The following is a 13,856-nucleotide window of genomic DNA, read 5'->3' on the forward strand; positions in this document are numbered from 1 at the left end:
ATCGACGTGCGACCGATGCGATAGTTATCGCCCTTAAGCCGGAATAGTTTTCTGGCGTTGGAACCATTTGGAGTGGGCGGGTAGACGTAGTCACTAAGAGGTCCACCCCGGTAGCCCCCGTATGGGCAAACTTGCTTTGCCAAGTCATTTCCGATCACATTTTGCCTGATATATACCGTGTCGTTCAAAACTATTAACCTAGATATCATTCACCCAAAATCGCCTAAGTATATCATTGTTCGAACGTAGTAAACAGTCAGTGGCTGCAACTGACGGCAGTCGAGAGCTCATGTTCAAGCAAGTGTGTGCTTTTTATTATTGTCTATTTTATCGGCAAACACCAATGGACATTAGACATTCACAGTTCACGTGATTTCTCATGGCGAGAAGTATATACTATCTAGGGCTACACAGGGGCTACACTTGTACAACTACTAAACAGGCCGGGCAGCTTCTTTGAGGCTATTGACCCCCCCCACATTCAAACAGCCTCTCTTGTTATATATCGTTAAACGCAAAATTCACTGCGAAACTCCATACAACTGAAGCAAATGGTCTGGGGATGGCCGGCGCCCCCGAAACTGCTCGAATGCCACGAGTGGATGATCAACCCCGAGGCGGGCTAGTACTGTGTCGCGGAAGTGTCGGCCCAACGCCCGCCATGCTGTCACATCCCCTTCAACTTGCTCAAACGCAGCATACGCATCCGCCGACAGCATTGCCGACCACTTGTAGCTACCCCATTTATAACGATATTATTTATATATATTTATATATATATATATATATATTATATTTCAGGTGGTGGCGCGTACCTATAATACCCGGCCGCATACAAGCCAGCAAATAGGTGGCCAAACGAGCATAGGAATCGGTCGTCGGGCGACAACGGCAGCACACAAAACCTACAGCTCGCTCGTTGAGCAAATAATTGAGTCGCAATATATACATATGTATATAATATATACATATAAAACACATATTCTATATTTGTATGCTACATAACATATAGTATATACATTATGTTTGTATATATATATATAACATAACATACACTATATATATTATGTCTTTATATAAAAAACAAATAATATAGATATTATGACTATATACAAAACATATATATATATATATCAGGAAGATCGAGTCTCGAATACCGTTGGGCAATACTGTCTTGGACTTGTTGCAGGGTCGTTGCTGCGGAACTCGGGTCGTAATAATGATGCAATGCCATATCAACTGCGGACAGGTGCATTTGCCGCAGCAATTTCGTGGCCGCCATGAACCGCCTCGCAGCCACGAGCTTGTCGAACAAGTCATGTGACAGGGGGTGGCCTGTGACAACGTGTTTTGAAATGCGTTGCATCGTGCCTACGATATATATTGTTTATGTGTTTATTCTAAACTGAGCAGCATGGAGAATGCATGAATCGATCGACACAACCAAATGTATTACAGAAGAATCATCGGATTTAGGCAATCAGATTGCAGGAAACCAGCATACTCAACGTCGAATTAGTGTTTAGTGTGATACCAATCCGCACAGACCACGCTTTTTTTACATACAAAAGTCAGTACAAAAACTCGATCGATAGATTTGGCAAAGAATCAGCACAAAAGTAGTCCAAATATATAGTTGGGTAATGGGATTATTACAATATCACGTCACAGTTGTCGCCGCACGGGATAACGTCGTGCCGACGTTAAAATACAACATGTGTCCATGTATTTGAATATATAACACTTTACCGCGGTGGTAGCAGAAATTCACGAGCAGCATCGTCGGGATCTCGAGTGCATCCCACTCAACCCCGTTGTTTTCAGACGCCCGCGAATACTCGGCACAAGTTAACGCCGACCGTAGCCCAAATGCAAAGCTTAGAAACAAATGCTCGACGTCCGCAAATGTCATTGAAGTCGGAGTCGTAGTCGCTACCTATAGGGTATATAATATATAAGTCCACTAACCAATACACATCAAGTCAGTCATGTAACACTTGCAACAGAGTTTTCCCACCATTGGATTATTCGTAAAAACATATAAACGTCGCGATATTTCATTGGCTTCGTTGAAGTAAAAAAATATAGCCAATCAGCGAAGAGGAATAGTTTCACGATTGACCAATGGTGGGAGCGATTTTTATTATTCGTCTGGAAAGTCGTACCACATCCAGAATATAATAAAAATATATATACATGTCGACACGCAATTCCATACAGGAGCTTGGCACAAACTACTGTACCTTCCTGTTATATATATATATATATTAACACGAGAATGTTCTATAGCACACTGGTATGTGCTGCTCACGTGGAAAGTAAAACAATTCATCCTTCACGTCTCTGGGTAGTAGTAGTAAATTTAGTAGTACAAAATATTGAACATTTCACCCAAAGTTTTGCCATTTTGGAGGGATATTTGTTGAAATCGCCAACAAAAATCAAGAAATGCATTATGATTGGCTAAAACGAATCAAATCTGCATTACGATTGGCTAAAAGAATGGATTTTGAAATGCAGTGACAAACGTAAATTTCGGTTCCTCCAACCAACCGCTGAAGGAAAACATTTTGAGTTGAACATACCATACTGTACAGCAATTAAAATGGCAATGAGAAAAAACCCAGATAAGCTCAGGATTAGTCAGTACCCACGATATTTTGCCTTATCGAGTTGTACCCAAAATGGTGTATGGTGTCAAAATAGAACGCTTTGGTGGCAAAAGCCAAGTCGCTTTATATTGGTCAAAATTCTCCAATAATTTCGTTCTAGGCAATCAAAAACAAGTCGAAATAGTGAATCCGAACCCGTTGGAACACTCATCCCGACCATATGGAGTTGTATCAGGTTTTACAGGCATGTTCGTTTGGGGTATATATATAGATTAGGCATACGGAGCTATCTACTCGTAATAGTGTCAAACTGAATGAACTGTCAGTTACCCATCTCAAATCTCAACCCAACAGAAGTAAGTCCCCATGTCACAAGGCGTCGTCATCTCAAGCATGGCGCAATTCATTCGTGCCAACTTTGTCGTTATGAATGCATAAAAATGTGTGTCCAAAATTCGTGCAAAGTGTCCGAAATTGAAACGTGACAATACATACAGGACCAGAGTAGTATAAACATAATTAACGAGTAAGAATGTACGTCGAAGCATACGTACTGGGGGAACGAGGTTGCATACAATGTTAAACACTGCCACTCGAATAGGCTGGTCGGGGGGAGTTCCCAGTACTTTGCTGCGACTGACCACCTCCGACACCCACCCGCCGTGTCGTTTGCCTTCTGGTCTAGCATATGGATCCAGGAAAAACTGACCAATCACAGGCGTCCCTGGCGTCTCCATCGCCCGAATGCGAAAGAAACGCACGTCAGGATGCCACGTTTCCGCGGCGCCGTCTGCTGCCTGCAGATTAACAAATATATATTAAGTTTGGGTGGTTGAACCACGGTAATAATTTATTACCTCCACGCGGATGCCAAACAGGTCAAACGCCAACTCAAACAGCCCGGTTAACACCTAGTATCGACGATCGAATTAATATAATTCACGGCATAGTTAGTTTAGGGTACACCTGGTAACATTTCAAAAATAATATTCCATTTTCTCGCAAAATCGGATTAACCAAAATGCCATTTTCAAAATGGAGGTAAAAGGTCGTCCATTTTGTAATATGGCGTTTTGGTCAAACGCCAACTCAAACAGCCCGGTTAACACCTAGTATCGACGATCGAATTAATATAATTCACGGCATAGTTAGTTTAGGGTACACCTGGTAACATTTCAAAAATAATATTCCATTTTCTCGCAAAATCGGATTAACCAAAATGCCATTTTCAAAATGGAGGTAAAAGGTCGTCCATTTTGTAATATGGCGTTTTGGTCAAACGCCAACTCAAACAGCCCGGTTAACACCTAGTATCGACGATCGAATTAATATAATTCACGGCATAGTTAGTTTAGGGTACACCTGGTAACATTTCAAAAATAATATTCCATTTTCTCGCAAAATCGGATTAACCAAAATGCCATTTTCAAAATGGAGGTAAAAGGTCGTCCATTTTGTAATATGGCGTTTTGGACCTCTTCACCGAGTAAATCCCACGTGGAATTATTGGATTTGGGTTAAACCTATGCAAGCAAGACATGTTTCAATTTTGATCAGATTTGTTGAATTCGGCCCTAAAATGGCGCTTTGGGCCTGAATATTGCAATATTTCCGGTTACCAGACGAACCCTTAATATTGATGAAATAGCCAATACAATGATCCTGTTCTTTTAGAAGGCGAATCCAATGCGTTCGTTCATTTAGAAGGCAAATTCAATGGTTCATTTAGAAGGCAATATACAATGTTTCTGTTTATTTCGAAAGCAAATCCAATGTTTCTTTTTATTTAGAAGGCAAATTCAATGTTATAGTTCAATTAGAAGGCAATATTACAATGTTCTTAAAATATTACAATATTCAGGCCCAAAACGCCATTTTGAGGCCAAATTCAACAAATCTGATCAAAATTGAAATTCCAAGTGGGATTTACTCGTTGAAGAGGTCCAAAACGCCATATTACAAAATGGACGACCTTTTACCTCCATTTTGAAAATGTTATTTTGGTTAATCCGATTTTGCGAGAAAATGGAATATTATTTTTGAAATGTTACCAGACGCACCCTTATTTTAAACACTATGAGTCCGTTCAATTTAGAAGAAATACAATGATTCTGTACATTTCAAAGGCAAATCCAATGATTCCGTTCATTTTGTCAGATCTACGAACCGTGTCGAGGGGGAAATACATGGCCAGCATTTCGTCGTCCACAGCGTACTCTTTCCTGCTGAGTTGCTCCGTCCTATCACATTAACACACCCATCCCCACAAGGTAAATATCTATACACAAATCAAACTACGATAAAATTGAATTAATACAAAATATAAATATATATCCTTCGGAGGATATATTTGAATCATCTTCACACCACAGGACACACTCATCACTCAACCAACCAAAATCGACACACGACGACACTCTCGATCGAACAATCAAAAGCCACCACACTTTCAAAAGTGGTCAATCCAACACGTGCACACACCATCGAAAATTGATGTGTGGCTGCTCCAAATAGTGTGAAAATGGTGTGAATTGCTTCGGGTAAATCAGCGCAAGTAGCCTAAAAACTATTTCTCTAGCATACAGCACCATACCAGTACGCGACATCCCATGGCTCGAGGGGCGAGTCGTGGCCACAGGAACTTGCCATATCATTCAGTCGAGCCAACTCCGCTTGGGCAGCCGGAAAGCAAACATCGCGGAGATCATTGATCATCTTCTCGACCGCCAGCACCGACGGCGCCATTTTCAAAGCCAAGCTCAGCTCGGCGTACGTGTGATACCCCAGCAACTGAGCCTCTTCGTGTCGTAGTGCCAGGATTTCCTCGATCACGGGGATGTTATTGAACGGATTCGCGCTGGCTTTTGATGTATTTTCCCGGTGCACTTCTTGGCGAAGGCTTCGGTTTGTACAGTGTTTAAGGATAGATAGGACCACCGCGTTGTCGAGCGATAGCTTCCACGGGCCGAGCTCTGTCGTGGCTTCACATATGCCCGAAGCCACGGCGTTCTACATACATACATTTTGACGGACGGAAACTGAGATACAGTTGCAGATGGTGGTGGAGATGTACTTGGGCGAGGACGGCCAGCGTTACGGTGGGCACGCCGTCGAGTTCGTGTTTGTCTCGAATGAGCTTGGAGTAAGCTTTCGTTGCGTCCGATACATTGTTTGCGAACGTTTGATGTTGCTATCAACAAACAGAATATAGTAGGATTCACTATATACATACTGATTTCCCCCTGAGTTTGATTCACTATATATATACTGATTTCCCCCCGAGTTTGAAACAGGCCAAAAAATGTATTTTTGACAGTACATAAGGAATCACAGTTATAAGTTTTCACTTTCATTGGCCCTTTAATACCGTACCGTACTATTCGTTTCCACCAATTATTGAAATTTAGCCGTTCCAAAGTCAGGGGGATATCCGTATATATATATATATATATTGAAGTGCGTACCAACGTATACAGCCGTAGCTTGATATCGTTGACGCGAGATTTGTCGACTGCATCTAATCGCACGCCAGCTAATTGTGCCGATAAAATGGCTCGGTTAAGCAGTCGCTACAAAGCAAGCAAGATAATTTAACCGAAAGAAATCAAGTCCGTTGTTTGTCGTCGCATCTGTCGTTTTAAGACTATAGGAACAATACCTGCTGCTCCACCGAGTAGTGTGGCCACTCGGCGCTCGCGCGGAGCGCTTCCATGGCGCGGCAGATCTCTGCGCTTTGGTTCCGGCGACTCTGCACCGTGAGCACTTCGGCTTGTAGGTCGGCCATAGTCGTGCGCAATATTGGGGTATCGACGACCCCGCAGAGGAAGAACAAGACATTCCACAGGCGGCTCAGTGGATCGTCGATGAACTCGACGCGGTCCATCACGTTGGACCACGTCAGGTCCATGTCGGGGTTGGCCAAGTCGTCCTCCATCGAGTTCAGCTCGAGCACCATGTCGTCGATGGCAGCTCGAATTGCCGGGCCAAAATCCTCTGCGCGAAAGCTCTGGTAGGGTGGCAGGCCGCAGTCCCATGCTCCGAACCCCGTGGGGAGGTACCTGTCGCTGCTGGACTCCACCATGCCAATTGGCAATGAACCACAGAATAACGCCACGGACAGACAACGTTGAAATTCATGCGCACGTCTGAGAAAATTAAGTTGTGCAGGTTCACCCAGCCCACACTCACCACATGTATGTATTGTGCGAGGTTAGCCACGCCCTTTCAGTGCAAATCCAAAGTTGAAAGGGTCGTCGACTTGTGTTAGCTGGTACAGTATTTACAGTATTTACTGGTAAGGAGCATTGTTAGTACAGTAGTACTAGTATTTACTACGTCCAAGTACTTCGTAGTACTATTAATAGTAAGTTACAGTTTACTGTTAGTACACTTTGAACTACCGGTAGAACCAAATCACGATGCTACTGCCGTCTGCTGTGAAATACTACGTGGTGCTAGTAATCGACTCAATTTTGTACAGTAAGTACCGTGACGATAGCGTTACGCTATAAATTACGCTTCATCACATTTGTCCAACCAGAATTCACTTTACATGTATGTACAGTCAAGCACAGTCAAGTACAGTTAGGTAGTCGAGAAATTCCATGATTGCACACGAATGGTATAATATTTGACAGGTTATCTGAACAGAGTACTACTACGTAGTAACTGAAAAGACAACGAATCACGACTTCCCCTATGGCTACACCCTGGTACTTACCGAGAATCGCTTGAATAAATAATCGTTTGCCGACCCTATTAATAGCGCTAATTGTTTCGAGATATTGGTATTTGGATATTTTTCAATTCTTACAGGGGGTTCAACGTTACCTGTAGTAGTGCACTGGCTCGCTTTGTATTTGCAAAATCAAACTACTACGTACTCCTCCTGGTAACGTTAGTAGTATATTAGAGTGATTTTGCAATTGCCGTCTGATTGTCTTTCCAAAGTACAGCTAGCACGTGATAGGTCCAAACTTCTCCGTGTATGTACATATATATCCTGCATCTTTGGTTTTCATGAAGAATAAGCACACTCCTCACTATAACGACAGGTGATGTGTCGTTGATGTCAGAATATTATTATACCTGTACATGCCAGCCGCATTCAAGCCTTCGAACACGTGGGTAAATCGACACTGGAATTGGTTTCGTGGTTCGAACGGCAGGACGGAATATCTACAAAGAGTTGAAAACAGAAGAATAACTCATCTTTCCAACGGATATATATATAGCTTTACCGTTCGTAGAGTCGCTGAAGCAATACATCTTTCATTCACGAATTGAAGGCATCCACATTGTGAATTGTCATGTCGAGGGCAGTCACGTACAGTAGAGCAGCCATGAAATTCCTTCCCGCGACCAATGTCTCGTACAAGTGGTCTAGCAGCGATTCGTGTGCGATCACATGCCCACAGATCATTGGGATCGTGCCGACCACTTCGTTCATCACATTTGGTTCGAGTTCACAACAACTGAACGTTGCTGTGGTTTGTTGGGAAATAATTTTTTTTTTTCTAATTCACACTGTCAATTTTTTTTATAACATTATTGTTTATTTTTTTCAAATGGGAGTATTATTTTGAGAATAATATAGATTTAATCATTCGTTTTACAAAGTACTACGTAGTACTTAATATAAAGTAAAATAATTTAAAGAATATAAATACTCAACAATCCTATTATTGTACTTCGAAGTATAGATATGAACATACGTTTTGCATACTAACGTGAGTGCGAGCTGCATCCTGTTTTACTGTTAAGCCAAATCGCCGAAATAAACTCTCCACGTCGTAGAACGACATCAAACTGACTGCATTGTCGCCCACCTATGACCCCGTCGTGTATACTAGAATGGGTCAACAACTTGCATAGCAACGTACTGGCAGGGGGGGTTGGTTGCACACATGTCGGCATACGAGTTGAACCCGAGCAATCGAGCCTTTTCCAGGCGTAGCTGCAGTATATCTCGGACAATTGGTGTGTTGTCATGGGGAGGCTGGCCGGCGTTGGTTAAGGAGTTCGAATTTCCAAGACCATCTCATCGGTGGCTGTGCGGAGGGCTGGGGCAATGTCGTCAGGTCGAATCTGTCCATATGGGGGGAGGGCGTAGTCTTTCTTGGACGCAACGAGTTAACATAGGATTCACCATGTTGTTGTAGACAACTGCAAACTGGGTTGTACAATCTATAATGGATAAATGGAGGGGATTTGAATACCTAGAACATGGCCGAGTAGGTGGGCGTGACCTTCCGATGTTCACAAGCGACAACACGTGGGCCACCTGAGATACAGTACAACTGTATGCACCTGTATTTTATCTCACGGCATCGTTCGGTCATAGATTATATACCGTGATGTGATCCAATAGGAATTAGCCATCGGAATTCTGAGATTTGGACGTACTCAGATGTCATATTGTCGACCTAGCTAGCGCCCAGCAAGCACTTTCAGGCTGGCATGGATGACCTATGGCACCTTCCTAGGCACGTGGGGGTGACAAAAAAGACAGCTATTCCAGACCTTCCCACTCAAGTACTCCCCATATGTTGACTTGGGTCGAAGGTGTACAGCACCAACAGTCCCCCTACTGTATTTCATTTCGTCGTTGGGCGAATTTAATGGTAACTTTAACGTTAAGCTTACCGGTGTATCGAGTGGTGTGCTTTGCAGCATCAAACGCTACAGTGTCATCGAAGTAACATTGAACGCCGTCCAATATTGCACATTTGATGATAGCATGCAAAGCGGCTTACATTTGGCGGCTTGTTAAGGTTAGGGGTTGATGTGGTGAACGGGGGGGATGTTATGTAAATACGATTGCGTCCAGTGAGATAACTCACCAAGCATCGGCGGCACAGTAATAATTACGGCATAAACTAACGTTATGCTATACACTAGTACTTATTACTACGTAGTACATGAATTACGCTGGCTTATTCATGGGATGCTCGTTCGATTGTTCCCGGTACTTGAAACGTCATCACGTAAATTCGATTGCGCCTTGCGTCAATGTGATGCATCCTGCCACAAGTAGCCACGTACAACCGAGCTGCTCTGGCTGGATGTGCTGTACCAGAACAAGCTGTGTTATTATTGTCCACCAAGTAACATTTGAATGTCGTAGCTCATTGTCGAAACAGAATGGAAGGGGACTCAATTCGTCGTAAGGGTGGAGTTCTATTCGACCAATATGTTGCTTTGACGCCACCCCCCGCTAAGAAGGTCGACTCACGCGAGCCAATCCACAAGCCCAACAGCGCCATCAACACAGCATCGGGACGCTGGGTTCAATGCCTGTTCGTGCACAACAAGCGAGAAATTTGGTCGCTGGCCGTATACGTGCTGTTAAACGCGACGGCGTTTTGGTGGAAATGCTCGTTGTTTCCGTGGGACCGTGTCGTCGGCTACGGCATGTGTATGGCCAAAGGCAGTGCCCAAGTGGTCGTGGTGAATTGCTGTTTGGCCCTGTTGCTCTTGAGCCGGTCGATCCTGCATTTCGTCAAGGCACAGCCATTCTTGTGGCGTGTGTTCCCCCTCGAGCACCACATGAAGCTCCATAAACTATGTGGCTACGCCGTGTTTGTGTCTGCCTTGACACATTCGGCTGCCCACGTCGTGAACCTTGCCTACACGTACACAGTGACCAACCAACTCGACTTGGACTCGTCGTTTTACGTCCGCCACGTTCCCCAGTTACGCCCCCACTTGCCCCCCCTCCTTGAAGTCGCAGCGGACCTTCCTATGTGGACTGGGGGGGTTTTACTTGTGCTGTTGTTAGTGGCACTGCCCCCTTCGTTCTTTTTGTCGTGTCGTCGCCGCTACCACAATGCGTTCTGGTGTACCCACATGCTCTTGTTACCGTTTTTGCTTGTCACGTGCATGCACGGGGCCACGGGATGGTTTCAACCCCCCCAGGCGTTCCTGTGGATCGCTCCGCCGCTGGTGCTGTACATTTTGGAGCGTCGGAGGCGGTACTTCAAGCGGTGGACCACACCCATGACCATTCACCACGTGCGGCTGTTTCCCGATGCCGTCGCGTTGGATCTCGTCAAGCCTCCCGAGTTCGTGTTTGTACCAGGGATGTTTGTGTACCTCAACGTGCCGATGCTCGGTCGACATGAATGGCACCCATTCTCCATTTCGTCCGCCCCCAGCGACCCCCACTTGAGTTTCCGCATCCAAGCGGCGGGGGATTGGACGTCTGCCCTACTAAAACACCTGACAACGTATGCCCTTCACGACGACGACGACGAAACATGGCCCCAGGTTCATCTGGACGGACCGGTGGGGGGGCCGACCGTGGAATACCGCCGCTTTCGTGTCGTGGTGTTGATCGGAGGGGGATCCGGGGCGGCGCCGTTCATGTCCGTGCTGCGCGACTTCTTTTCGACCAGCCCTAGCCCCATCACTAGACGACCATCCGTGCGTTGTGACACGCAGAAAATGTACTTTCACTGGGTCACGAGACATGAAAGTGCCCTGGAATGGTTTGACGAGACTTTGCGCGACCTGGATGCGCATGGCGACTCACATTTGGACACGCGGCTGTACGTAACCCAACCAAACAACAGTTTGGAGCAAGCCGCCCACCTCCATCAGTTTCGCAACGAGCGGCCCCAGTGGTCACATATCTTGGACGAGCTCGAGCAAAAGCACCCGGGGGTCACCGTGGGGATATTTTATTGTGGCCCACAGGCGCTCCAAAAGGAACTGCAGCACCTATGTCACTCCCGTTCCTCCAACCCATGCAACTCTACTAAATTTCAATTCTACGCCGAATCGTACTACTAGAGTTAGAATTCTTAACATTGTAATTCTGTTAACAACGACTTGGTTCGCTGGATGGCCCATTCGTAGTTGCCCCAGAACCCCCACCCGGCCATGAATCGAACATAGTCTAGCAAACACCAGTCGAAATGTCCTTGGAACTGGTCAATGGTGTAGCCGCGGCTATCGTGGCCTGCCAACATCATCGCAGATTCAAACTCGCCAAAGTACCATAGCAACAGGTCGTCTGCCTTGTTGGCCACTTCCGACCGATTGCTGCTGGAACAGAGCAAGTACGCCACGTCCTTTGCTCCCAGACCTCGACCGACGTACTGAAAATCCACCCATGCACAAGTCGTTTCGTCGCGCCACAGCATGTTCGCAGACTTGGCATCTCCATGCAAAAGGGTTTCGTATCGGGGATCCCGCGTTTTCTGATCAATCCAAGCCGCATGGGCGCGGAGCTTAACGGACAAATCGTCACCGCCAAGAGCTTCGTACTCGTCTTGTCGTGTGGCCAGATACCAGTAGCCACCGTCGTCGGCCACTCCGCCATCGTCGCAGTTCCAGAACGTTGCGTGGAATTGAGCTAGCCATGTGAGCGCGGCTCGGAGTGTCGGCCCGCCAAGCGAGTGGAACATTTTTGGAAACTCCACTGACAGATCTTCCAGGACAAAGCAAAACGAGTTGTCCGCAGACACGATCGAATATGGGCGAGGCAGTCGAGGAATCGCAGCAACATCACCTGTGAGATTGGCGTAAAAGTACCCTTCGACCTCGTAAGATCGAACCTTACGGACGTTTGAGATGGACGAACTGTCGTGAGGTGGTGTGATGTGTTTGACAATCGCGGAGACCCCCGAGCTCAACCTCACGCGGTAGATACTGCCATAGCCTGCCCAAAGCGAACACACTTCGGACTGATTGACCACCAAAGTGCCTGGAAACGCAGCCGAGACGGTGGCCGCGACGAGGTCGCCGGTGGGATGGCCGCCGACTTTCTTGCGGGCCATCTCAAAACTCCAATTCGTCGTGAAAAAGCATCCACCAATCCCTGTCGATGCGATGAATTTTGCCATATATTTCCAGACATTTTCATAAATAGTTAGTGTAAAGATGGGGACAATTGTTTTTGTGAATTCGCCTTTAAACTTCCAAAATTCGCGTGGTTTGTCGAATCAATATTGAATCATGCTGGATCTCTGATTGGTTGGATATACTTGCCCTTTCTGTGAGAGCCAATCCAATCCACTCAAAATTGGATTAGCCAATAGTGTCGATTATTCGTGATTTGGGTATGGATCATTTGTACCGAATCCACAATATTTCCTTGTCTTTTTTCGAATTTGACTTGCTTAAAAAGTATCATTCCAAATGTTTTTTGACGTTTTTGAACGGGAAGTGGTAGATATTTCACAATTTTGGGTTCGAGCGAGGAAATACACTCTTCAACTCAAGCGATGTTATGTGTACCGGTACTGTACGTTTGGGCAAGATCAAAGGATTGGCGGGCCTTTTCCCATAACTATTTTTGTAGAGCTGCAATTACAAAACAAAATAGATCACCCTACGGGGAATGATAGCGTGCGTAGGGTGAGGGGTGTGGCTTTGGAATTGGCGTTGAACTGCAATAGTTATGGGCTAAGGCGCATTGAAAAGCATCCATATCCAGGTCGACCACTGCCTTTGAAATAATATACAAGTTCGAATTAAAAATATACGACAGATGACGGCAAGTTACTAGAACACGGCTTGGGTTACTAGATTCTCAATAGTGAGTTGAAGATTAATTTTTAAACTCATCGCACTACTAAACACCTACTAAATTTTGAAATCATTCAAATTTGTCATGTCGCCGCGAAAACGAGTGGTTTGAACAAAACCAAGAAGTATGCGTGACAACCAACATGCAAGTCGAAGAGCACCGCCAAGCCTTTGGAGGTTATCAGAGCGCCAACACCACGACTATGCAAATTAGCAAAGACGCCCAAACAAGGCGTCACAGCAACACACTGCAAGCCCGGAGTACATCGTCGACACACAGACCAAGCGGCAAGCATGGGCTGTTTACTTTATCGAGACCTTGAATGCACCTCCAAGCGATGAATGGACCACGTACAGAGGTGCAATTTGGAGCATCATGAAGACGTTCAGTGGCCGAGCGGATCGTACGGATGTGTCCTGTCAGTACTGCAGGACGTTGCTGAGTGTGCTGTGGCTGGTGTCGCGTATGCTGGAGAGCCCAAGCAATCTGGTGGCCTCAATAAGCTAATCGAACTTGGCTCCATCGAAAGCGATTTGATTGCAGATTGCATGGAATGGGGATGGGGGCTGCGCGAGACAACCCACATGGTCAACCAGCTACGCTTGTCGCTCAATCGAATGCATGTCGGAACGTCTGCCGAGTACAGTGCATACCTCCGTATGAATCCAGTTGTGACCTCGATTGGTGCTCTCAAGCAAGGGAATGTAGAC

The 13,856-nt window shown here is 45.6% G+C and overlaps 3 protein-coding genes across 3 annotated transcripts; 1 reads left to right on the plus strand and 2 right to left on the minus strand.

The window, feature by feature from the left end:
• Positions 1–480: 480 nt before the first annotated feature.
• On the minus strand, positions 481–6,723 carry H257_03318 (hypothetical protein). Its single transcript, XM_009827329.1, has 11 exons — positions 6,271–6,723; positions 6,077–6,181; positions 5,686–5,802; positions 5,206–5,621; positions 4,780–4,852; positions 3,470–3,523; positions 3,167–3,409; positions 1,750–1,936; positions 1,158–1,371; positions 816–905; positions 481–735 (listed from the first exon to the last, which is right to left on the minus strand). Exons 1-11 carry the CDS (start codon positions 6,691–6,693, stop codon positions 522–524), a joined length of 2,136 nt encoding a protein of 711 aa, XP_009825631.1. The 5' UTR covers positions 6,694–6,723; the 3' UTR covers positions 481–521.
• Positions 6,724–9,755: 3,032 nt separating this feature from the next.
• H257_03319 (hypothetical protein) lies at positions 9,756–12,392 on the plus strand (the record flags this gene model as incomplete). The annotated part of the gene is made up of 1 exon (XM_009827330.1): positions 9,756–12,392. The coding sequence occupies one exon, from the start codon at positions 9,756–9,758 to the stop codon at positions 11,403–11,405; it is 1,650 nt and encodes a 549-aa protein (XP_009825632.1). The 3' UTR covers positions 11,406–12,392.
• On the minus strand, positions 11,382–12,400 carry H257_03320 (hypothetical protein). The gene has a single exon (XM_009827331.1). It carries the CDS (start codon positions 12,392–12,394, stop codon positions 11,417–11,419), a length of 978 nt encoding a protein of 325 aa, XP_009825633.1. The 5' UTR covers positions 12,395–12,400; the 3' UTR covers positions 11,382–11,416.
• Between the last annotated feature and the right edge of the window lie 1,456 nt (positions 12,401–13,856).

This window comes from Aphanomyces astaci, assembly GCF_000520075.1.
Source record: "Aphanomyces astaci strain APO3 unplaced genomic scaffold supercont1.5, whole genome shotgun sequence".
Taxonomy (NCBI): Eukaryota; Oomycota; class Saprolegniomycetes; order Saprolegniales; family Verrucalvaceae; genus Aphanomyces; species Aphanomyces astaci.

Excerpts from the sequence above, each read along its gene's own strand:
- H257_03318 (XM_009827329.1), bottom strand. The coding sequence starts at position 6,693 with ATGGTGGAGTCCAGCAGCGACAGGTACCTCCCCACGGGGTTCGGAGCA. Across the intron at positions 4,853-5,205 it reads CCATGGGATGTCGCGTACTG|GACGGAGCAACTCAGCAGGA; the intron begins GTATGGTGCTGT and ends TTAATGTGATAG. Across the intron at positions 3,524-4,779 it reads TGTATTTCCCCCTCGACACG|GTGTTAACCGGGCTGTTTGA; the intron begins GTTCGTAGATCT and ends CGTCGATACTAG.
- H257_03320 (XM_009827331.1), bottom strand. The coding sequence starts at position 12,394 with ATGGCCCGCAAGAAAGTCGGCGGCCATCCCACCGGCGACCTCGTCGCG.